Genomic DNA, 26,866 nt, shown 5'->3' with positions numbered 1-26,866 from the left:
AAAAAAAAAAAAACGGCATTTTGTGTTTCGGTCCGGTACGGCTGGAATTTGCCAATATGGCCGGTATTTTTTCCGATACGGTATGTACCGGCCGGTACGGTATGGTACGGTATCAGTAACACTGGTTGAAAGTGCGAGGTTCAATATGTAAACACCTTAAAGATCTGTGGGTTCAAATGTAATTTATCAAAAAAATTATAGAATTTGTGAAGCCAGATATAAGGGTAGTTACTTTAATTTATAATGAACAACTTCACTTGTTTCTTGGTCCAGTCTTCATGGTTTTAATACTAGACTTGAACAACATGTTTTTTGAAGTATTAAACACATTTTAGATCTACCCAAATACAAGTAAAGTGCGTTTTGTCAAAGAATTAGCCAACTATATAAAATATGTCCTTAACAAATTGAATTGCAAACAAACATTATATTATTATTAAACTTATTATTAACATTTATTTGAATAATTAGTGAATTAATCAAAGGAAAAGTTTGATCCATGCCTATTGCACCGTGCCACCATCAAAGTGTCCAGTGCACTAAAGTACCAGAGCTAAAAGCATCTCCAAAAAGCTCTCTAAACCCAAAATTTGGAGAGCAAACCCACAAAAAGGTGCTCCAGCAGTCTCTCTAATTCACTGTTCATTAGCAAAAAATTGGTTGCTTATGAACAGTCACTCTGTTGGTCTGATGACCTATTGTATTAGCAAAACAATTAACTGTAATAAAAAATTCAAACCACCAATAAAATATTTAATTTTACTCAAGTTCACGGCTAACTGCAAACATCTCAACCATTCCAGAATTTTCTCTCTCAAACATCTCTCTCTAAACTCAATCACAATCAAAATACAAACTCAAATCACAATCTTAAAACTAATCAAATCATAACAAAAACAAAATCTAACCCATTTGAGCCGCAGTGGTGTGGCAGAAGAGCGGTCGTGGAGCGGACAAGCGGCATGCGTGAATGCCAATTTAAGGCTAACTCTCTCTTGCCAGCGATCTGTGTGTGTGTGCGTGCGCGCGCGTGCACGTGTGTGTGTGTGAGTGAGAGAGACAGAAAGAAAGAGAGAAAGAGAGCTAGGCGTATGTCTGGAAGTAGAAACAAAAAATGAAATTGAAGATAGAGATAAGAAGTATACATGTGTGGGGGAGAAAAAAAAGGAAAAAAAGAAAGAAAAAGAAATGAAATGAAATGGATGAAAAAAAAAGGATGGAGATAAGGGAAATAAAATAAAGAATAAGTAATTAAAATTGAGAAATGCTACAACAATATTTTCACAATACTTTTACAATAAATCTTAAGTGGTAGGCTATGATTAGCTAATATTTGTGAGAAAAAAATAATTTTTTTAGAAAGAGAAAAAAAAATTTAGAAAAAAATTATTTTAATAGTACGTTCAAATTAAAATCAATATCAACTTATCACAAATGATTTTTTGTAAAAGTGTTGTAAAAATATTATGAATGTAGTTTTTAGAAATGAATGAAGGAAAATTGAAAGGAGAATAAAGAAATATTAAAGAAAGAGTAAAGAAATAAATTTAAATGGAATAGAAAAATGATAAAGAGTGTTAAAAAATGTATTTAAAAAAGTAAGTAGGTAAAATATATAATATACTGTTCATTCTCCAAACAGTACAAAAATTTAAAGAGACGGTTGGAGATGCTATAAGTCCATTGTTGAAATGTCAAGATTTGAAGTCTATAGTACTCTATACCATAACCTTGACTTTTAAAAGCTCAAGCTAGTCTTCTTTCTTTATAACTCCTCTCTCTCTCTCTCTCTCTCTACAGTTTTTCTTTGCAACTCCTTAACACACAACATTCAAACAGAGAGAGAGAGAGTTTGGTTGGCTTTGCTTGCTTTAATTGTAGCTAGAGAGCCACAGCTAGACATGGGTACTCCACCAATACCAATAGCTAACCAATCTGGCACATCTCCTGCAGTGCCACATTGGTTGAACAAAGGAGATAACGCATGGCAAATGATATCAGCCACATTGGTTGGTCTACAAAGTGTGCCAGGGCTTGTCATACTCTATGGTAGTATTGTCAAGAAAAAATGGGCTGTAAACTCAGCTTTCATGGCTTTATATGCTTTTGCAGCTGTGGTAATTTGTTGGGTTACATGGGCATACAAGATGTCCTTTGGTGATAAGTTCCTTCCCTTCTGGGGCAAAGGTGGACCAGCCTTAGGCCAGAAGTTCCTTTTGAATTGGGCTGCACTACCTGAAACTACGCAGTATAATAGTACTGGTGGGTTAGAGACGGCTATGGCTCAGCCATACTACCCCATGGCGACGATGGTGTGGTTTCAGTGTGTGTTTGCTGCAATCACTTTGATACTTTTAGCTGGATCTTTGTTGGGGAGGATGAATATTAAGGCATGGATGATGTTTGTGCCACTTTGGCTTACTTTCTCTTACACTGTTGGAGCATTCAGTTTGTGGGGTGGTGGGTTCTTGTTCCATTGGGGTGTCATGGACTATTCTGGTGGTTATGTCATTCATCTTTCTTCTGGGATAGGTGGATTCACAGCTGCATACTGGGTCAGCTCTCTCTCTCTCTCTCTCTCTCTCTCTCTCTCTATATATATATATATATATATATGAAGATATTAATTAATAACTATTACTTATTATTATATCAAGATATTAATTAATTTTTGGTATAAATTGAATTCAAACTTGAATTCTTATTTAAAGATAAAAAAGTTTACTAATTGAGTTATTTGGAGTCTCTAATTCTTTCACTATTTACTCTTTTTGAAAACATAGTACCAAACATATTTTTTTTACATTATGAGTACTCAAACAAAATACACATTAAAAGTGGGTTACAGTTTTTTTTTTTTTTTTATTTTATTTTATTTTATTTTTTTTTACTGTTAACTTAACTGGTAAGGTTTCTGATGTTAATTAATTTTTGGAATAAACTGAATTCAAACTTAAATTCTTATTTAAAGATAAAGAAGTTTACTAATTGAGTTAATTGGAGTCTCTAATTCTTTCAGTATTTACTCTTTTTGAAAACATAGAATCAAACATATTTGTTTGCATTATGAGTACTCAAACAAAATACATATTAAAAGTGGGTTCCTGTTAATTCAACTGGTAAAATTTCTAATAGTTGAATAAGAGATTTGAGATTTAATCTCCGCTTATACCAAAAACTGACTGGTATCTTGGTTTGATAATAGAAAAGCTATTATCATGAGTGGATGCCATAGTTTAAAACTTAACAAAAAAAAAAAAAAAAAAAACAACCACAGTTTTTATCTTATTTTGAAAATCAAAACTAGTCATTATTGCTACCAAACAGGCCTTATTCTGTACTCATTTCTCATACACTTAAGGCGAAGAAAAAAGAAGGTCAGTGTTTTGCAACTTCAATTGAGAGATTATTAATGCATACCAATATGTTATTTGTATACGAATAAGTTATTACGTCTTTGTCGTCTTGTAAGGTTTTCTTGTCCACCCACTTCTTAAATTTAAAAATCACTCGAAAGATGATTTTTTTTTTTTTTTTTAGAGCAAGAAAGATGAATTTATGATTATAAAAAAATTGTTATGAACATTGATGTGCTATACTTTTTTTGGTAGATTAATTACTACTTCATAAGCTAGACTTGTTTTCCGGTATGAGCTTGACTAATTCAATTCTTACAAGAGTAGATTTTTTGCAAGTTTTTAGAAACTTCAATAAGCTGAGAGAGAGAGAGAGAGAGAGAGAGAGTTTTCAATTTTCTTGGTTGAAAAAGCAAGTGTTGCAGGAGTATTACAATTTTCCGGTTGCTTTGCGATTAAATGTTTTAGTTCACCCTTGACTTAGTACAAGTATATGATTAATTATGTTCAATGAATCTTGTATTATATTAATTGATGAAAGTTGCTCTTTTAGATTCCATTTGGTTTTGAATATCCATCCCCCATGATAGTCATGTGTTTGACTTGTAATATATAATAAGACATATATGCGCGTAAATAAATATTAAGAATTTGAAGGCGTGAAGGAATCAAGATGCATGGTAAGTGGGTGACAATTTTTAATTGAATGACATCAACGTTATACACACAACAAAATTTCACAACTTTTCTCACAATTTATTGAAGTACCCGATTGTGATTTATAATGTATTACTTTCATGTGCGTGAATCACATACGTTATTTTTATCATAGATCAATTACCAACGACCACTCTCAACGGTTGTGAATTTTGGTATGAAATTAATTAGTTATACCCTTACTGCCTTAGACAGATTTTTTCAATGATGATGCAGGTGGGACCAAGATTGAAAAGGGACAGAGAGAGATTTCCTCCAAACAATGTATTGTTGACATTGGCAGGAGCAGGGTTACTGTGGATGGGATGGGCAGGATTCAATGGTGGAGATCCATATGCAGCCAATATAGATTCTTCCATGGCTGTCCTAAACACCAACATTTGTGCTGCTACTAGCCTCCTGATGTGGACATCGCTAGACGTCATTTTCTTCAATAAACCCTCAGTCATTGGAGCCGTCCAGGGCATGATCACTGGCCTTGTTTGCATCACACCCGGTGCAGGTGATATTATCAACTATCTTAATTAGTTCCTAATTATTTATGTGACGATGATTTATAAGATTATTTATATGTATTATTTAAATATATCGCATATTTCATTAAAAAAATTATGTAACTAAAAACATTGGAAAATAATATCTTCAATTATCACATAATTGATAAGAAGATGATAACTCAATACTGGTTTGAAGTCAATTTTTTTCTTTATTATCTGTCTATATATATATTTTAAGAACAACAAAAATACTATAATATAAAATAAAATACATCTTCACTTATACTCTAGGGCATCGAACATTGATATTTTATTATGTACTTAAAAGATTCTGTAAATAGATTTCTTTCAGCTAGTGTACCTTCTTAGCACATGCAAGCTGCATGTTAGTTCATTTTGAGCCTTACCTTGAGTAAATTATCTTTCTTTTCTTTCATTTTTAATTACATCTTTGCTTGATGCAAGAAAAATCATGTAAAACAAAAATTAATATGTATACATGTTCACTGCGAATGCAAAACCTATCCATCAATTTTTAACAGAAAAACTATTAAAGTCCTAAAGAAAAGTACTACCTTTCAGAACCAGCATGGCTAAAGTCCACTTCATGCCAAATCATGGACTAATAAAATATTATTTTGCCTAGTTTTTTGTATTTCTAAATTACAACTATTCATGCTTGTATCTTACATAATCTTCTTGTACATGTAGACTTTAAAAACTATTTCTATTACATAATCCTCTTCTACGTACACGGTTATACTCAAAAACTATTTCTATTCAAAATGAAATAGGATTAAGCCTTGATGTTATTATATTTCATGATTCTTTTCAGTAAAATACAAGTTTAAAATAATTTTGGGAAATGGAATCTAGAATTCTTGCCAACTTATGGAATATTGGCATGATATCAGTTGGCTTAATTAAGTTCTCTCTAATTATTATTATTATTATTATGGAGATAGTTTCTCCCTTACTTTAAAGTTTAAACGTCACTTCAGTCTATGCAATCAGAAATATTCAATTGACAACAATAAACTTTATTAGTCAAGTGAATCAACTAACACCACATTACATGATTTTCATTTAATTCATCTATGTAATGCTACATTATTAGGGGAGAAAGTCAACAAAAAATGAGGATGCTTTTATTATTATCTTACATGCGTTGCATAGTTTTAGCAAAAGCAATTAATCACACCTTATGCATAAAATGTCAAATATATAGGTCCTTCAAATACATGATGTTCAAATTAACCATATTAATTTACTTGTGATTACTCAATTATCAATAAGGGGGTACATCATGCAATTATACTTAATTGAATTATCTTCAATTAATCTTAGGTCTTGTTCAAGGATGGGCAGCTATAGTGATGGGAATTTTGTCAGGAAGTGTTCCATGGTTCACTATGATGATAGTACACAAGAAGTCAAAACTACTCCAAAAGGTTGATGACACACTAGGTGTGTTCCACACCCATGCTGTGGCTGGATTACTTGGTGGAATTCTTACTGGTGTCTTTGCTGAGCCTGAACTATGCAGCCTCTTTCTGCCTGTTACAAACTCTAGGGGAGGAGTCTATGGAGGAAACGGAGGAATACAAGTCGGCAAACAGATTGTAGGTGGCTTATTCATCATTGGATGGAACCTTGTTGTCACAACTATCATCTGCCTTGCGATAAAAATGGTGATCCCTTTGCGTATGCCCGACGATTTATTACTTATAGGGGATGATGCTGTTCATGGTGAGGAAGCATATGCATTGTGGGATGATGGAGAGAAGTATGATGCTACTAAGCATAGCAATTATTCAGATGAAACATTGGACCCCAGGCTATCAACTGGTGCTACTCAGGTGGTCTAGACTCTAGAGGGATTTAAATTTATTTTTCCAAGGGCAAAACTTAGTACAGTTATTTAACTCTATTATATTAAGATTTTCAATTATATTCAAACGCATCTATATTGATCAATACATGTCTGTATTCAAACGTGTCTATATTCAAACACGTCTATATTGATCTATACTGTGTATTGATCAATATAGACGTGTTTGAATATAATTGAAAATTTTAATATACTATATCTAAAACTTCTGGTATAGATAGACTTATATCGGCGCTTTTTAATAATAATAAAAAGAGCCGGTATAGGCCCTAAAATCCGCTGGTACAAGTCTTCAAAGCTATTGGTAAGGGCTGTCTAGACACAAGTAAAAACACCGAAATAGGATCTGAAAAGCATCAGGATCTGAAAAATACTGGTATAGGTCTGGAGACTCTACACCTGTTGGAAAATAGCATGGAGTGAATAAGAAATTGATATTTTCTATGTTCACTTGAAGATGTTATTAAAAGTGGTATAAATCCTGAATCTCACATAGAAAAAGAAATAGATAATATATGAGTTTTGTAAGGTCACAATTTGTACTCGAATCCAACAATTTAAAGGGAACAGGTCCAAAAAGCCCAATACAATGAAATTTGTAGAGAGTGAGCTTGAAACCTAGGTTCTATGAATGTTGGATAATGAAAATGATGGGCTAAATTCCCAATTCACATGCAGCAAACTGTTTATGTAACAGAAATTCTCCTCAGACGTATGTCGAGGACAGTTTATATTGGCTTTCCTTGTTCTAAAGATAGATTACAATTGAGGGTGGTGTCAACAGTGTTTTTCTCCTTTTTCCCCGATCCCCATCTTGAATGCCTTTCTTTTTCTTTTATACCGTCTTCCTTTTTCCCTCCATCTTCCACGTATGGATTAGATCACTGATCCAGATACTTGTCATATCTACCGCCCTCTTGAAGTCTTCCCACAATAGCTGTAAGGCTGATAACTACTGTTTAGATGTCATTTCCTCATTAATGCGGCCAGAGGGGTAGGTGCAGAGTGTTTAATGCGTTGGTATCAACTTTTTCTAAGATATTTCTCATTCGTTCTTCCTCTCTGTGCCTTTGTGAAACACATCTTCATCCACCAAACCTCCTAGAACCTCCTTCTAAACTTCATGGCGTTTCATATGATCATCACTTCATTTAGTCGAGGATATGCCCCTCCTCGGACTATTTCCATCAGCCTCTTTCACAACAGTTTGCTTGTGGGTTTTTAAGTTAGGTACCGTTACTGCCATTAAACCCTCTTCGGACAAGTTAATATCCTTGGATTAGGCCTAAGGCCCAAAAACATGCCCTAGACCTTTTGTCCTCACAATAGCCCCCTTAAAACTTTATTTTTCTCTTCCATCAGAGGAGGAAATGAGGTTTTGACCTTTCGCATGCTTCTAAAATTGTCACACGCAAAAACGTCGTTTCCTTCCTTTAAAACTGTTTCTAACACCTCGAAATCCACAACACCCCTATTAATTTCCCCAAACGACGCTCTGTCCCCCACGTCCAACGGTGAGATAAACGTCTATTGGTCCGAATATTTCCTTCGAATTTTGAGCGGAATAACTACCATTTGGCTTCGCCTTTCATATAAAACGCCTGGGAAACTGCGATTTTTCCATTTACTCCAGAAATCAACCATCTCTAAAGAATTCCTCATCTTCTTTACTCCCAAGAAGTTCCTAAAGAATCGTCTACTCTTTCTCTCGTAAGTTTTCATACTTCTAAATTCTTTTTTCTCCTCGGCTATAGTCCTCGGCCATTAATTGTACCCCCTTTCCCTTCTAAATCTTCACTTTTACCTCAACCAAATGGGTAGATTCAAATGTTTAGTAGATACTGACACTAGTATGGAGGGTTTTCGAGCCAAATATCACATTCCTGCAGAAGTGGGTTTGAGGTATTGTGCCCCAAATGCCATAGCCAATGATAAGAAAGAAGGAGAAGTTGTCATTCCCATAATCGCATTTTTAGAGGGTGGAATGACACTTCCCATGAAGAACGTAACCAGTGAATACCTTCGTAACCATAGATTATACCTAGACCAATGTACACCTAACATGTTTAGAATCTTAGGTTGTGTCGACGCTCTCAATGAGCAAATGGGTTTGAGACTCACATGGCATGACGTTGCCCATATGTATGAGTGTCACCAACTTAAAGATGTGGGGTATTACCTCAAATCCAGGTCTAACATTGTTAGGCTCATATCGTGTTTTCCCAAATCTAACAAAGGCATGAAGGACGACTACTTAATCGCCTCCAGGAAGTGGCATAACGGTCCTCTTAGTCCAGTCAAAGAGGGAAAACCAAGTGTGATTCCATAGGATTTAGGTCCCCTGGCCTGAGGTTTAGTTCTCCTAGCTTCATCATTTATATTTATATCGTATGTTATTTTTCTGTTTGTTTAACATTTATTATTGGTCTAACCATGTTTGGCTTCTCGAATGTTTTTGCAGATAAACAGCACGATCGCCCCGTCTAAGCCTAACCAACATCGTGGACCTCAATAGAGTTTTAAGATCCGAGGTATTCATGAGTGAAGACGGACAGGTGAGGGCAGCCAATCCCATCTTGGGGTACGAACCGCTGTCAACTACCTTCCAAGATATCGGCAACGCAGTCATCGCGAGTGACCGGAGACGTAAAAGGATAGACGTCTCCAAACCAGTGTTCCTTGCTCCACATGATTTACCGAATGGCCTTTCTGTCATCCTATATGTACGCCCAATAAAAGCAGTCCCCCCTCCTACGCAATCTAAAGCAGCAGCCGTCCGAGAAGAATCCACCTCTTCTCGCTTGTCCCTTAAGGAGGAGATAGACCAATTACTACTTGAGGAGGCAGAGAAACCTTCAGAGGGCCACGTTGTGAACCTCTCGGACGAAGAAAACGAATCCACCAAGAGTTCTGGTTTCAAAGGTTTTATAGTTGCCCATGTAGATAGCAGCGCGGAGCAGGAAGAAGAATAAATGTCTCGACAACCAGGGACAAGTTTGAAGGATCTTCTTGCCAAAAGGGGCAAGCAAGCCACCGTGAAGGATGCTTCAGGGTCTCAGCCTCCAGCCAATCTCCCACCCCTACCTCCTCCTCTAGGCTCCCTCATCCCTATAGCCAACCTCAAAAAGAAGAAGAGAGAGGACGAGGTTGAGGAAGAGGAACTGGCCTAGCAGAAAAAGCGAAAACAACAAAAAGCGGTAAAGGGCCAAACAGGAGCTTGGGAGAGCCACGATTTGGCCGAGGTGCACCACACTCATTCCAATGGTCTCCTCCATTGGAGTTGGATGGGGTTCTCATTCCCAGTCATTCGTCCATAAAGGAGTTCCAAGGCCCTGGATTAGCCCATCTTGCTGCATAAGGACATGGACGCCCTGAAGGAAATGAGGCAACCACAATTGTTCCTATCCCTAAAGAGGGATTTGGCTTTGGTACATGCCGTTTGATTTCTTTATCATTGCAATTTACTTTCTTCTAACCCTTTTCAAGCATATACACACCTTTATGTGATTCTTCATAATGCACTTGTTCACCATCCTTAAGCAGGCCATCCAGGAGGTTTTTGTAGCAGAAAAATGGGTTGAGGATGCTTGGAACGATGCTAAGTCTGAGGCCAACATCAGGATTGAGACTGAAAAAGCTCTTGGCCTAGCCGAGAAGGAGAAAAAAGAACTTGCTGACAAGCTGGTAGAAGAGGGGAAGTTGAAGAGGAGCACGAAGGCCTGGCTTAAAACGGCCAAGACCCAGGCAGAGGAGCAACGCAAACAGCTCCAAAACAAAGTGGTAGCTAACCAATGCCCAACGAGAAATTCTGCGCTTTAAGGGTGAGTTAGCTCAGGCCCAAAAAATGGCTCACACTATCAAAGAGACCGTGGATGCGGCTTCACTAGCTTCCTTTAATAAGGGGGTTGAAGAGACTAAGACTCGGCTGGCTAAAGAACTTGCTGAGGTATGTAGGGACTATTGCCAGCAGGTATGGGCAGAAGCCCTTAATGTTGCAGGGGTCCCTTCTACCTCAGAGTGGAGGAAAGCCGAAAACATGTGAATCCCCCTAGACATCCGTGTGATTGGAGCCCTTCCACCCCTTTCAACTGCCTTCGAGATAGTGCCCCTTACACAGCCTTCCACAGTCCAAGAACCTATCCCACCTCCTAAAGCATCTGCAAGCTCTGATCAAGCGGCAAAGCAAGGTGAGAAGACCGAGAAGAGTCTGAGCAAGAAAGCTGGACAGGGTGACCCTCCACCAGGGGTGAAGGACAAAGGAAAACAAATTATGATCCCATCCGAGATCAAACCTTCAAACGCTCCCCTCCAAAGAGACTGGGCCCAAGCCAAAAGGAGAGGACAAAACCAAGGAAGCTGAAACAAAGTCTATAGAAGACCCTCCATCGAAAACCAAGACATAAGCAACCTAGGATTCTCTCTCAACTTTTTGCCTCACTCCCAGACAACTTTTTCTTATTATAAATTTACTATCGTCGTTTTGTTCTGTGTTTTTGTTTCCAATGTAATCACGTACAATTATAATGGCAACTTCAAGATTTTGATCTTTAATTCTTCATAGATTTCACTTACTGGGAGTGTTTAACTCTTTGTCTTAATACAATTTGTATACATAATATGAATGACTTGGTGTGTAAATAAATAGGGTAGCTTTCAACAGTGCATTAGATAATATCAATAATTTGTCATGGAAATAATTTCATTTCATGGACCTACACCTTTAGTAGATAACTCGCATGTTGGAATTATATTATTTAATGTGCAACAACAAATAGTTAAACATATAAGAATGTACATGAACCCAGAACAAGAAAAATATCGTTTGAGACTAGACCTTATGTGAAACTCAGGCACAAAAGTAAGTCATCAATCTTGCCAAGGTATATGGCCCGAGAGCTAAGACACAGCCAAAGCTATGTTTGATTCTTAGAAAGATAAACAGAAGTATTAATTTCCCCAAAGTATATGGTTGAAGAACCAGACATAACTAAGGTTCTGTTTAACGCTTAGTAAAAATATCAATTTCTACAAGGTATGTGGTCCGAGGAGCTAGGCATGACCAAGTTTCTATTTGATAATTAGAAAAATGAACTGAAGTATTAATTTCCCCAAAGTAGGTGGCCTGAGGACCAGACGTAACTAAGGTTCTGTTTAACACTCAATAAAAATATCAATTTCTACCAGGTATGTGGTCCGAAGAGCCAGGCATGACCAATTTTCTGTTTGATACTTAGTAAAAATATCAATTTCTATAAGATATGTGGTCCAAGGATCCAGGCATGACCAAGTTTCTGTTTGATACTTAAAAAAATAATAATCAACGCAACACATTGTCAACAGAAATAAGATGGCAAAAATGCCTTTCATTAATAATAATACCTTCGTAGGTTATTTACATTCCAAGGACGTAGTACAACTTTTTCATCTAAGTTTACAAGATAATGCGCCCCTATACCAGCTACTAAAATGATACGATAAGGTCCCTCCCAGTTAAGTCTCAATTTTCCCCATGTTGGGTTCTTGGCTGTACCCAAGACTTTCCTTAATACTAAATCTCCTGGGACGAGTGGCCTTAACTTCACATGGGAATCATATTCCTGTTTGAGTTTTTGCTGATAATAAGCTAACTGAACAATGACATTTTCTCACCGTTCCTTAGCTAGGTCTAGGCTTTTTTCCAGTAAATTGTCATTACTGCTTGGGATGAAAAAGCTCGTTCTCAAAGTCGAAAATCCAGTTTCTAGAGAGATTACAGCCTCAGCTCCATAAGTCATAGAGAAGGCTGTCTTTCCAGTGGATCTTCAAGGTGTAGTTCGATACGTCCACAAAACATGTGGCAACTCTTCCACCCATCTCCCCTTAGCATCATCTAGCCTTTTCTTGAGCCCACTGAGTATAACCTTATTGACCGCCTCGACCTGCCCATTCCCCTGCGGATAAGCTGGAGTAGAATATCTATTCATGATGCCTAGATCACAACAATACCTTCTGAAGGCCTTACTATCAAATTGCAAACCGTTATCTGAAATAAGTGTATGAGGGAGTCCAAACCTGGTAATAATTTTTTCCAGATAAATCTCTTCACGTCCATATCCTTGATATTTGAAAAGGGCTCAGCTTCAACCCATTTAGTGAATCTGTTCCGACGAGCAACCACCTCCTATTCCCTGTTGCTTTGGGGAAAGGCCCTACTATGTCCAAGCCCCATTGAGCAAAAGGCTAAGGACTAGATAGAGGGTAAATGACACCCCCTGGCTGATGGATGTTGGGAGCAAACCTTTGACATTGGTCACACTTCTTTGCATAATCTTGTGTCTCTCGCTGCATATTGGGCTACCAATACCCCTGGGTAAGAATTCTATGAGCTAAAGACCTTCTTCCTGTGTGACTTTCACAAATCCCTTCATGTAACTCTTCCAAAAGTGAGTCTGTTGCTTCAGGGTGTACACACAACAAATATGGTCCTGAAAAAGAACGCTTGTACAATTTCTGGTCCTCAGATAGCTAGAACCGAGGTGCTTTTCTGCGTACTTTGTCTGCCTCAGACTTCTCCTCAGGCAAGATATCATTTTTAAGGAAGGACACTATAGGATCCATCCAATTTGGCCCCACTCTTATTTGATGAATCTGAATGGTGTCACTATTCATTCCAGAGGGTTGACACAAGTCCTCAACAAGGATGACCCGAGGTAGGCTTTGTGCCGAGGACGTCGTGAAGGTGGCCAAGGAATCAGCATGGGTATTCATACTCCTAGGAATGAATCTTTAGGACAAGCTTCGTTCAAATCTGTGAAGTCCACGCATACTCTCCACTTCCCATTCTTCTTCTTCACTACCACCGTATGAGCCAACCATTCTAGATAGAATACTTCTTTAATAGCACCGGCCTTTTTGAGCTTGAGCACTTCTTTCTTGACAGCCTCGGAATGCTCTTTAAAGGAACGCTAAGGTGGTTGCCTTCTCGGCACTACAGCTGGATTGATATTCAAGTGATGACAAATGAAACTCGGATCAACTCTAGGGGCCTCATAAGCATCCCAAGCAAATACATCTACATTATTTCTTAAGAATGTAACCAGCTCCATTTTCTCCTAAAGTGGCAATTGAACTCCCACCTGAAAGAATTTTTCAGGGTCATCATCTATAAGAACCTTCTCTAACTCTTCACACGTAGCTTTTTCTACTGCTGCCGCCTTGGCCGTAGCCTGAGACATTAATTGCTATGAGCCCCCCATAGCGGAGCCCAAGGACTCTGTCCCAGGTTGATGAAAAATCACAATTGCTATACATTGTCTAGCCACAGATTGGCTCGCAATAATCTCTTCGATCAGTTCCCCAAATGGGAACTTCACTTTGACATGTGGAGTTGAGGAAACAGCACCTAAGGCATGCAACCAAGGTCTCGCCACAATGGCTGTGTAGGGAGAATAGGCGTTGACCACAATGAAATCCACTTCTACCACCTCTGGGCCTGATTGTACATGCAACCTAATTTGCCTTTTTGGAATGACAGCTTTCCCCTCAAAGCTTACTAATGGAGAATCATAAGCTATAAAATCCTCAAGCCTTAAATTTAACCCCTTGAACAAGTCAGGGTACATAATATCTACCCCACTACCTTGGTTGACCATCACCCTCTTCACATCATAGCGTCCTATCCTCAATGTAACCACCAAAGCATCATCATGGGGTTGGGTAGTTTTGATCTTATCCTCTTCCGAGAAACCTAAAATAGGTGGGATATTCCCTTTAATCCTCTTCGGCTCAGAGTTAAACTTCTCGGCAAGAGTTCGTGCCACAAACATCACCCTGGAAGGACGAGAACCAGTCCTACCTGGAGTAGCAAAGATAACATTGATCATTCCCAAAGGAGGCCTTGAAGCATTGTTACCCTGATTTATCGAACCTGAATAACCTCCTTGGCCGTTGGGCCGATACAAAAACTGCTTTAACCTTCCTTCCTTAACCAGCTGCTCCAAATGATTCCACAGAGTCCTACAATCCTCTGTAGTATGACCCCTATCTTGATGATAATGGCAATGGAGATTTTGATTAAGCTTCATGGGATCCTCTGCCATTTTGTTGGGCCATTTGAAGTATGGTTCATGTCGAATTTTCTCCAACAATTGTTGCATAGGTTCGCAAAATACAGCATTAACTACCTGAGGAGGGGTTGGACCAGATTGCCCAGCAAAATCTCTTCAAGGCCTGTTGTTATTGTATCTATCCAACCTGAAATCCCTCCTCTCTTGAGGGATAACCTTCGCCTTTCCCTTACCTTGCTGTTGATCTTCCTCAATGCATTTGTACTTTTTAATGCGATCCATGAACCGACGTACACTCCTTACAGGCTTTTTAGTCAAAGATTTCCTTAAGTCATGCTCAGTAGGGAGGCCAACCTTGAAAGTTCTTATTGCTACATCGTCAAAATCACCATCGATCTCATTGAACATCTCCCAGTACTTGTCAGAGTATGTTTTCAAGGTCTCCCTTCCCTCATGGCCATGGACAGTAATGAATCCAAAGGCCGAGGAACTCTACTGCAGGTGATGAAGCGAGACCCAAATGCCCTAGTGAGTTCCATGAAGGAATCGATAGAACCTGCCCTTAAGCCATTGAATCACCTCATCGCAACAAGTCCCAAGCTAGAAGGGAAGACTTTGAATATCAAAGTTTCATTTTTAGAGTGTACTGCCATTCTCTGATTGAAATGACTCACATGCTTTACAAGGTCCGTTCGGCCATTATAAATGGTGAACATGTGTTGGGTGAACCGTCGTGGAAGCTTTCCCTTCTCCACCCTACGTGTGAAAGGTGACTTGAAAATTTGGTGTAACGCCCTACTCATAGCATCATTTCCCAAGCCCCTGGAGGAGGAATTTTTGCCCTAATGACCATGAAGATAATCCTCCTTATAGGAGAAAGACTCACTAGGTGGAGTTCTTGACTTGGGCCTATAATTGCTACCCTGGGAATCTTCAGAAGAAGGGTCAGAAAAAGAGGGAGTACATCTTCGTCTCTCACGACGCAACGTCTTTTTCAGGTGGTCAATCTCTTTCTGCATGGCCTTAGCATTTTCCTCGTGAGGAATTCTGCTTCCACCTCGCGAACGACTCCTGCCGGTATGCCCTGTATGCACACTGCCCATTCGATCTCTTTCCTGCTTAAGATGCAAGAAGTGATCTTCATGCTGGGACCCCATAGACTCTACGTGATGTGGACCTGAGCCTGCCATAATGTCCAATTCCTAAAACACAAGATTCCCCACAGATGGCGCCAATTGTAAGGTCACAATTTATACCCAAACCCAACAGTATGAAGGGAACATGTCCAAAATGCCCAATACAATGAAATTTGTAGAGAGTGGGCTTGAAACCTAAGTTCTATGGATGTTGGATAACGAAAATGATGGGCTAGATCCCCAATTCACATGCAACAAACTGTTTATGTAACAGAAATTCTTCTCAGATGTATGCCGAGGACAATTTATATTGCTTTTCCTTGTTCTAAAGAAGATTACAATTGAGGGTGGTGTCTACAGTGTTTTTCTCTTTTTTCCCCGATCCCCATCTTGAATGCCTTTCTTTTTCTTTTATACCATCTTCCTCCTTCCCTCCATCTTCCACGTATGGATTAGATCACCGATCCAGATACTTGTCTCATCCACCGCCCTCTTGAAGTCTTCCCACAATAGCTGTAAAGCTGATCACTATGTTCAGATGTCATTTCACCTAGTTCACAATGAAGCCAACGACCCTCGCATCAAATCAAGCGCCCTCGCATCAAATCAAGCCCCGTTCAAATATTCATTCAACTTGGAGACATCAAAGCATGATTCAAAATCAAGCTTTACAACCCCTATTCTGATCGTAAAGTTTCTTGGAGATTGAATCAAAGGAATTTATTGTACTCTTTCTTTGTAAAGATTCATACAGAGGATTGTACTCATATATATACAAATCAATACAAATTGATTATTTGTTACACTATTTCGTGACCATGCGATTCTTATTTTGCAAAAATTGTGTACACTTGCAATGTAATTGTGACAATGGTTGCTTGATCACCCACAATTTCTTGGAAATCAACTCCACATTGGTGGTGATTCCTACTCTTGTCTCATTGTTCCTATGCTCGTCAAACATGTACTTGAAGGTATTAGAACAAATTTAATTGGAATCTTTCTCTATTTATCAATTACAAACATTTGCATTTGGTAAACAATGGATATAAGCTAATGTTTAGTTTATACTATGAAAAATAGGTCTGGAAGTTGGACTCAAGCCAAGAATGCAACTTCAAGTACGTGATTTAATTCTATAACTCCATTAATTTCATAAGGAAAATTGTTGAAACTACTATCAATTTTATTATAAAATGCTTACAAATTGATGTGGTAATAAATTTCATTTGTGCCACTTCAATATGTATTACTCTTTGCTAATATTTGAAAGGTTTATGTATTAAATATATAGTATCACTAGTATTACTCTTTTAATAAGAAGATGAAGAGAAAGGATCTTAGATTTGGAAATTTACATATTTTTTTCAATTATTAATCATTTTGCTTTTTTAGGAAATCACTGAGGTAGATGGTTCATTTGAATTGTAACAGGGATACTTGCTCGGGAATCTAGTGATAGATTCTTATTCTAATGTCAATTTTAGGATCCCTTATGTGCACAGGGTGAACCTTATATCAGATGAACTCTATGAGGTACAAAAAAATGATGATATTTAGTATTTGCCTTCATTTTGATGACCTCTCCTCATGAAACCCTATCAATAATCTCAAACTCAGGATCACTTGTATGCTTATGATATACATGATAAGTTTGTAAGCCTGAAAAGCAATTTGTACACTCACATCAACACATGCATAAATTCATAACCATGTACATTGTCACACACACACACACTCTCACATATATACATATATATATATATATATATGTGTGTGTGTATATATATATATATATATATATATATATATATATATATATATATGAATGTATGTAAGTGTGTATGTCATTTTGGGGAAGAGAGAGGGAGGGTTCTGATTTCTTGAAGTAAAAATTTTTTTAGGGTCTTTCCAAAAAATGTGTTCAACATTAAATTAAGAGTGTGTTTTTCCTAACCAACAAAAAATGATTTTGATTTGAACAAGTTTTACTGCTACTCAAAACTAACAAAAAATGAGAAAAAACATTTTTGGAAAATAGTTTATTTGCAAACAGGGGCCTTACTCATGTGCTTGCTTGCGAATTATGGTAACTTACTCATGTGTTTGCTTTGCTTGTTGTCATCCATTTTTAGTCACCATCCATACACTCTTTTTTTTTTTCCTAACTTTGAATGATTTTTCTTTTCTAGGCGGCCAGATATAATTGCCACGAGGATTATGTCAATTATAGTATTAATAATACACTATGTGTGACAGCTCTTCAAGCAATCAAAGAGGTAAATTAAATATTACTACTTTTCATGATCTTGCTGATGAATTGTGTCTCTTGACTTTTAAGGGAATTGAGAATGAAATTCCATTGGAATTTGCAGTGCATTCTACAAATAAACCTAGCACAGATTTTGGAACCTCAATGTGCTTACGCATCTGGAAAACCAAAGAAGGTTGAATGGGATTTGAGAGTTCAGGAGTTAAAAACCATGAACTACCTCCTCTCAGAAGCTAAACTTCTTGAACTACAGTGTCGAGTAAATCTACCTTTCTCTCATAAATGTGGTTGTCGAGGTTTGCAACATCATTGATTTATATTCTTGAAATGTACATGAATTTATGAATTCGATCGACTTATTTTTTGTAGGGCTTTACATATGTGCTCGCTTACAAGTGGTTGAATGATGATAGAGTCCGAAAAGCTTTTCATGTGCGAGAGGTATGTATTAAATTAAAGATTCTCTCAAAAGTTTAACTTTTTAGAAAATGTAAATTTAATCATTTAACCACATAATTCTTACATTATGTATCGTAAAAAGACTTCACCTTGAATGAATATATGAACAAAAAAAATACTAATGATGATTTAATGAAACTTGTCAGGGAACCATAGATTCATGGGTAAGGTGCCCCAAAGCTTTGTTGACTTACACAGAAGATGTCACAAGTAGTGTAGCATATCATAAAAATCTCACAGAGACCGATCTCCTGGCTTTGATATACAGGTAGATTTCTGTCCTATTAAAAAAAATTTTTGTTTTCCTTCACTGATTTTCCTGGAATTTTGAGTAATAATTGTCCTGAAATTTTTCTCATTTGCAGTGGGGATCATGACATTTTTGTTCCATGGGTTGCTACATATGCATGGATAAAAGCTCTTGGTGTGGCCGTTTTTGATGAATGGCGTCCATGGTACCTTGATGGTCAAATTGCTGGGTGAGCACTTTTAGGATTTGCATTACTTCTAGAATATTAGTGACAAAAATTTTGGGTTCGAAATTGGTTTAGAATATCTTTTTTTAACTGATTAAATGACAATTTATAAGATTATCCATATGTATTGATTAAACAAGTCGCATGACTTAATAAAAAAAATTATATAACTAAAATTACACATAAATGATCATTTCAATTGCCATATCATGGATAGGAGCTAAGGTTTTTCTCAAATTTTATTTCATATTGTTATGTTCATTGCAGATATCAAGTGAAGTTCATGAATGATAAGTACCGCTTGACTTACGTAACTGTAAAGGTAATGGATTAAATATATATAAATAAAAAACACAAAACATTTTAATTTGATCCTTTTATGTTTATAATATTTGAAAGATTAAAATGAAAATAAAATTAATCCATTTCCTATAATATACGTAGGGTGCAGGTCACAGCGCCAGAGTACAAGCACAAGGAAACCCTTGCTATGGTTGATAGGTTTTCTGCTCGCTATCCAATCTAATTGGTTGTTGAAACTGAGAAATATTGAGTTATTTATATTCTTGCTTGGAGGTATATTTTTGAATAATGTCTTGTTGCTTATTAATGTAATCGGAAGAACATTTGGGAATTCAACATCTTGCGTTGTCAAAATTGGACTTGTTAGAATTGATGCAATGAAAATACAATGTAAATTGCATAATTTAGTTCACTGCTCAAGTTTGATGCTAGGAAACTTCGGAATTTCTTCCAAGTTTCCTGTTTATTTATAAAAAGAGGCAACATATTGAGCAGAAAGTTTTGCGAACTTGGAATGAATTAATGATCAGTCATACTCTTGGTATAAATAAAGAATGATTGTGTGGTACAGTGGTAGGCCTTATTCATTAATTTGTGATGTGCTGATGATAGCATGTTGGTATTGAAGGATGAAAACAATGGTTTTACACACTAGCTCCTTGTTGAATTTAAAGTTTAAACTCTTTTCAAATAGGAAAGTGTTTAGCTACAACCATGAATAAAAAGATGAAATATGTCTTGTTATGTGTAACGCACATGCTTAGTTGATTTGGTTAAATGAATTATGTACATCACACATGCCAAAGACAAATATGAACTTACTACTAATGGTTGGATCTCAAGGCTCACCAAACTTTGCCATTTCTGATATATGACTTTGTCCTTTCAGATATATGATGAAATTATACCGCGTGTATCCAGCCAACAACACTTTATAGCAATATAAAAGGGAAAATAAATTGAAAAAAGAAAAAGAAACATATCAAATCAGAGCAAACTCAGAATTGAAAAAAAATTATATTTAGCAAGCTTAAATGAAGGAATTTACTTGAAAAGAGTGTAAGTCATGACCATAGGCAATAAGTTTTGATGTTCGTAATGATTCCCTTCAAATCACCAAATTTCACACGATTTTATCGTTGGCTCTAGGTTTTACTAGCATTTTTCTATACTACGAAATTCTTCTGAGTTGACTGTTAATGATTTCTCTATTCAAGTATAACTTGTTCTTGCTTGTTCTATGGCAAAACATCTTCGTTTGTAGGATTGATATCAAATACAATACCTACATGATAATAGCTATTAAAGGGTTGAAATTGAGAGTTGAAAAAAACAGCTTTTAATCTCAACCGTTGAATAAAAAAAGTGATTAAAGAGTAAATAAAATAAAAATGATAAAAATATTTGTGTGTAAGGACTATGGAAGGGTGAATTGCACCCAATCCAAATCCATTTGTGTTGAACAAGTGCAGGCCGATTCTAATGATTTCCTCAAACGGCAAAGCTCACTTTTGAAGTTATAGCACCATGGAATTAATGGGCCAAAGTCATAAACAAAAAAGAAAGCCATAAAATCCCAAAAAGAAAAGCCTAAGACAAGGAAAACCAAAAAGGAAAGAATGAGAGTGAACCCACTTAAAAAAATGGGCTACATGCCGAAACACTTCTCACCTTGTTTACCAGGCTTTTAGTCCAATAAATAATCAAAAGCCAAGTTAGCCTAAACAACGCGCAAATCTAATGTGGGCTAGACTCCAAGGTCCACAAATTGAAAATCTATAAAAGGATTAAATATGTGGCATATACCAATAAAATTCATAAAATTTCATTACCGTTAATCATAACTAACATACTTATAATTTTCCATTATTTAATTTTGTTATAAATAGCCATCTCTAAAATATATACATTATTGCTTTATTATATTTTGTAACTCTTTTATATAAGTTGTGTGAATGTGGTTGAAAAAATTTTATTTAATTTTTCTAGATTTTTATAATCGAAATTACCTTTTTCTTTATTTACAAATTTGTAATATTTATTTATATTTAATGTAATTATAAAATTAATTATAATGTCATTCTGAACTCTAGTTTGAACCCCGGTCCAATCTTAGATTCTTGAAGCTCTCTTTTTTCTTTTGAAAGGAACCATGATTATAACTCATAGCCATAACACATCCTCTTACTTGAGTTGACAATATTTTTATTTGAACCCATTATTAACAACTTTCCATCTTGTTAGTTGTAAATTATTTTTGTGAAATTTTTTTGTGTACCTAAATTTATTAAACTTATTGTTACATAAAATATGCTAATAGAAGAAGCACACAAAAATCCATGAAGCTCTAAAACCCAACCAAATTAATGGGTTGATTAGTTAAAAGTGGCAGTAAAACACAATTTCTTGAACTTGAATGAGTCCAACGAGTTGCTTCATATTCAATGAAACTAAGGCCCAGCCCATTTTAAATCGTAGACAACCAGCTCATCATCACTGAGGCGGAGAAAGATGAAGCAACAATAGGCTTTTCAGGCCCACAAGTGAATGACGTGAATGGGCATAATTCTCCTTGGAAAAGAGAGTGGACCTAAAGTCTAAAGGAATGGGCGACTATGGGCCTAAGGTCCAAGACTAACATAAGTGAACCTAGTGCCCCTAGAGCAAATTAAGTTGGGCCAAGTGCCTATAGACACTAAAAAATGATTGGACAAGTGCCTTTAGACTTGAAGAAAGGATGGGCCAAGTGCCCAAACAAAAATGAACAGAAAATCCATAAAAGGACAATGTGTCTAACGCCCCTAGAAATTTCTAGACTTGAGATAACAAAAAACCATGAGAAAAAGTGATTTTTTTTTTTTTGAACTTAAAATTTTAGTGAAAATGTTTTTTTTTTGTTTTTATTATTATTATTTTAAACAATGCATACAAACAATTGGGCCAACCTTAAATATATGATTAATTCAGGTTCACACAAAAGGGCGATGAGTAATGGTCAAGAGATATGAAAAGAGATAACTTTTGATATCTTTGATAAATATTTCATAAAGAAGGGGAAATTAAAGAGTATGTGAATCATAAGATAAAAAGAAGGTGAATAAAGTGGAAAAGTACATTTGGAGTGCTTTGCGATCGTAAAATACCCATTAAATTACGGAAAAAATTTATAAGACTGTTATACTACCGACTATACATCATGGAACTAAATGTAGGTTGTTAAGAAATAACAAATTCATAAAATGAGTGTAGCTAAATTGAGATTGTTAAGATGGATAAATAGAAATACTAGAAATAATAGGATTTGAAATAAGGAAATTTTCCTAAGATAGGGATTAGCCCTTGTTGATGAAAATAAGAGCGACTTAAGATGATTCAATTATGTTCAGAGGAGAGTGACAAATACACTAGTGATAGCAACCATAACTAATGCCACCCTAAATTGGAGCCCAATGCCTCAATTCATATTTAGTGAGGTATTTTTCTTTTTAACAAATGAGAGTATCTAAAGCTCTTTGAATTTTCAACTATCCTATTGGGTGTATGCAATACCCCCACTCCACACACGCCAGCTTGTTACGGGGAGGAATCTTTTGAAGGTGACCTCAACATGTTGGCAAGAGATTTCAAACCTAGGATCTCATGGATATCCTGAGGTCTCAAGAACCACTTAGTGAACCCTTTGGGTTTTTTAGTGAGGTATTTATAAGCAAATTGTTGTGTGTGTGGATTCTTAGGTGTGTGCATGTGTGAAGTGAACAAAAATAACAAAATATTAAAAAAAAAATGGCATAAAAATATTTGAAGACTATCCATTAGTCCCCAGTGGTGTTGGCAGTACTATGAGTGGTGTTGGCAGTACTATGAGTACTCCAAAAATTTGCTATAAAAGTTGAGGGAGTGGATTCTTGGTTTTACAATGCAAGAAACGAATTTAACACCATTTTATGTTCCAAACCAAATTCCTTGATTTGAGGTTATAGTTATGGAAAATTTTTAGGTATTCTTGAAGTACGAAAAAATTATACTCTCTCCTCTCACATTCGTGGTAGACCTTACCATGAATTTAATAAGTGAATTCCACTACGAACATGAGTGGAGGGAGCATCAATTTTCATACACTGAGAGTACCTAAAAATTTGTCATTAATTAGACACCCAATTATTGGATTAGCCTGTTTCTAATTATTCAAATTTGTTTGAATTTTAATATGTTTGGTCTATATCATACTCACACAATTTATTAGGGCAAGCACGCTCAAACGTATTAGTAAAGAAAATATTTATTTCAAACCATTATTCAAATTCAAATTCAAATCTATTCTCATGAAAACTAATGTACAAAAGCAACCAACATCTTATTCTACTTACTGATCATTTAACACGTTAACACATTGAAAAATACTAATATTACTATAATGTGGCATTTGGTAGGAGGTAATGTTTTGGCATTCCCAGAAATGTTTAAAGATTCTCATGTTTAGTTGCAATTCAAACTAGGGAATCTGGATTCCTCCTTTAACCCCCTTTTAGTAGGAATATGAATTTCCTTTAAAACAGGTGGGTATCTAGATTCCCCTTTTATCCTTTTAGCCTTATCATTTAAGCAATTGAGATAAAATATAAAAAGAAATCATCAATATTTTTTCCTTTGTCTTTATCTCTTCCCGCCAAAACAACAATAACTCTTCCTGCCAAAACAACATAAATAGGATAGATTGTTGATATATTCATTAACAAAGTTCTATTTAGGTTTTAAGTGTGAAAAAAAAAAAAGTTTGAAAGAAACCCTCCATTGTTTCCAGGTAATCACTTTTATTGTTGTATGTGTGCCACTCAACAAATTATTAATGGATCTATTTTCATGGAAATTTGTTAATGTATCTATTCGTATCTCAGATCTTGGTTTAGTTTAGTTTCTAGAAATATAGATCTGGATTGGTGGTTTCATTGGTTTTTTGTTTTTTTGTTTTTAGATTAATGGCTTCGTTTCTACAATTTTAATAATTTGTATCCTATCTGGTGCTTTTGATGTTTGTTATGGTTCCCAAACACAAATAGCCAATCAATGTGTTAGCTCAAAGAATCTAAATAAGAAGAGGTCAAGATCCAATGATACACTAACTGAGACCTTAGTGGAGACAATGAAGACTGTGAAAAGAAGTATGAAGAAACTAATGGACATATGGCCACTATTGCATCTTGCATCAAGATTAAGAGGAAGTTGAGAGAAGAATCAAAGTAGTCAATGAGCTATTAAAAATCGAAAGACTTTTTATATCCAAAAGAATCAAAGTTGGAGAATTGCTTACGACTGATACACGTAAATGTGAATATTTTTACTCATTGCCTGGGAACATTAGGTATGACTATGTTATTCAAGTGCTCATTGATGCAGGGGTGAATACATTATATATGTAATAGATTGCATTTGTTAATGAACTACTTTTATTTTATTGCTACTTCTACGCTCTTATAGACCTAATCGTTGTCAGGTTGTTTTATTATGGATTAAACTTTTTTAAAAATTATTATTAAGAATAACGCATTTGAGAATTTAAATAGTTATTTTTAATTTGTACTTGTCATTTTGAAATGTTAGACTACAGTTTTAATGAATTTGTCATAATTTAAATTTTATATTTTGTTTTTCATTATTTCTTTAGAGGAAGATTTAAAAAATATATATATTTATATTGGATTTACCAATTTAAGGATAGAATAGGAAAAATAAATAATTTAGTTAAGATTCTTAAGAATATTCATAGGAATCTTATTAGATTCCCAATTAAAGCGAACATAGGAATAGTTAGGGTATGTTTGATAACTGTTTTTTTTTTTTTTTTTTCATATTTTGTATTTTCAAAAACGATTTTCTATTTTTGAAACTAAAAAACTTGTTTGGCAACCCAAAATGAACAAAAAACAAAAGCTATTCTCAAAACTCAATTTATGAAGGAAACTAAAAACATGCAAAAGTCTGTTTTCAGTTTCTAATTTTCAAAATTTAATGAAAACACGCATTTAATTTAATGAATTAGCATTAGAATTCAAATCCTAGTAATAACATATTTAGTATTTTCCATTTTTTCCTTCAAAAAACCATCTTTTTAATTTCAATTACCCAAACATATCTTTGATTTTAAAAGTACAAGAAAATTATTTTTTCTTTATATTCCAAAAAACAAGTTTGTGAAAATAAAAAACGAAAAACTGTTATCAAACATAACCTTACATTACTAGGCATCCAGATTGCAAGGCATCACATTTCCAGTAATGTGGATGCTAGGAATAACATGGATTCTTTGGTATCGAACGCCCCCTAAAATGCTTGGAAACTGAAATGTCAACAAATTTGATTTATTTCATAGTAATGACATAATAAATAAATTTCTTTATTATAATTTTTTATAAAAATGAGGAGATTGATTGTTTTAGCCTTAGGTAGCGTATGTTGTCACACTAGCATGCGCAATGTTGGTAGCTACAAATGTTGTCTTTGCCTAAGGAATAAAACGACAAGAGAAGAGTCTTAGAAAAAAATAATAATAATAATAAAAGAAAATGACAAATTACAACTTAACCACTTGTGATTTTGTCGAAATTGAAGTTGTCTATTTGTGATTTGAAATTTGACACTATACCCAGTTAAAATTTGATTGAAAGTTAAGTTGTCTACCCGTGGTTTGAAATCCTATGATGCAAGTGTTCCGCCAGATTCTTTTTTATCTTATTTGATCTTGTATTTTTATATTTTTTGTATTTTTGAGGAGAGAGACATAAAAGTGGAGCAAAATTACATATTTAGCCATATTTTTAGCAGGAGTAAGTTACAGAATTCTAACTAAGCTAACCTCAAGTGGATAAAGTGTTAAATTTTAAACCACAGGTAAACAACTTAAATTTCGACCAAATCACAGGTGATTAAGTTGTAATTTACCACCAAAAAAAAAAAAAATAGCGACATCAGAAGAGCGTAGAACAAGGAAATAACCCAAATCCTTGAATTTTTCTGGTAAGACATTATTTTATACCGGCAAAATTTGATACCACGTATACGTTTCTTGTTTACATTTATTTATTTTTTTCATGAATATGTATAGTTGGTTACTAAAGTATATGCATTGAGCACTTTTAGTTATTTGTGCTTTAAATAAGTGTTTTAAGACTCTAAAGTTTGAGAAATGAGGACTATTAATCTTTCCATCCACTTCTGTTAATTTTCTTGTCTATACATCTAACATAATAATGATAACTTATGGACACTTAATTGAAGATGCAAAACTTTAGCTATGTCCCTTGTATGGAATTCATTTAGGCACACTCACAAAAATCATGCTTTGGCACAAAGGGTTAGGTCTCTTAAGAACATGTTTATTTGGTCTAATGATTACACCAAGTATAATTTGAACCTAGTGACTTGTTATTGAATTCATATTTTAAATATCCAACCGTTAAATTATATATTCTATATGTTCTTAACATGCATGCCAATTTTTATATCAATCGGATATAATTTATCATTTGATCCATAAACTCATCTTTTATGCATTATTTTAAACTACAAAACTTGAATTTAAAAAATTGATTAATGACATAGCTATTGATTTTTAATCATCTTTAAATTTTGTAAGTATAGAGAATATATGAAGATAATGTAATCTAGCAGTAGATTTATCAAAATTCACATTTAATTAAAAAATATAGGGTAGTGTAAT

At 35.3% G+C, this 26,866-nt stretch overlaps 2 protein-coding genes and 1 pseudogene across 3 annotated transcripts; 2 read left to right on the top strand and 1 right to left on the bottom strand.

Moving 5' to 3' along the window:
• Window positions 1-1,770: 1,770 nt before the first annotated feature.
• LOC142642872 (ammonium transporter 3 member 1-like) lies at window positions 1,771-6,549 on the top strand. Of its 2 annotated transcripts, none has more exons than XM_075817309.1 (3): window positions 1,771-2,555; window positions 4,290-4,575; window positions 5,918-6,549. In XM_075817309.1, exons 1-3 carry the CDS (start codon window positions 1,902-1,904, stop codon window positions 6,436-6,438), a joined length of 1,461 nt encoding a protein of 486 aa, XP_075673424.1. In that variant the 5' UTR covers window positions 1,771-1,901; the 3' UTR covers window positions 6,439-6,549. The 2 variants fall into 2 exon arrangements, with proteins under 2 accessions (XP_075673424.1, XP_075673423.1); XM_075817308.1 differs by having other exon boundaries at window positions 4,269-4,575.
• A 6,968-nt stretch (window positions 6,550-13,517) lies between these two features.
• Window positions 13,518-14,539, bottom strand: LOC142644565 (uncharacterized). The gene is made up of 2 exons (XM_075819149.1): window positions 14,080-14,539; window positions 13,518-13,576 (listed from the first exon to the last, which is right to left on the bottom strand). Exons 1-2 carry the CDS (start codon window positions 14,537-14,539, stop codon window positions 13,518-13,520), a joined length of 519 nt encoding a protein of 172 aa, XP_075675264.1.
• A 2,065-nt stretch (window positions 14,540-16,604) lies between these two features.
• On the top strand, window positions 16,605-19,591 carry LOC142644564 (serine carboxypeptidase-like 18; annotated as a pseudogene).
• Window positions 19,592-26,866: the final 7,275 nt, after the last annotated feature.

Source organism: Castanea sativa, chromosome 7, assembly GCF_040712315.1.
Source record: "Castanea sativa cultivar Marrone di Chiusa Pesio chromosome 7, ASM4071231v1".
In the NCBI taxonomy this organism is placed as follows: Eukaryota; Viridiplantae; Streptophyta; class Magnoliopsida; order Fagales; family Fagaceae; genus Castanea; species Castanea sativa.
This window is presented reverse-complemented; position numbering and strand designations above follow the sequence as displayed.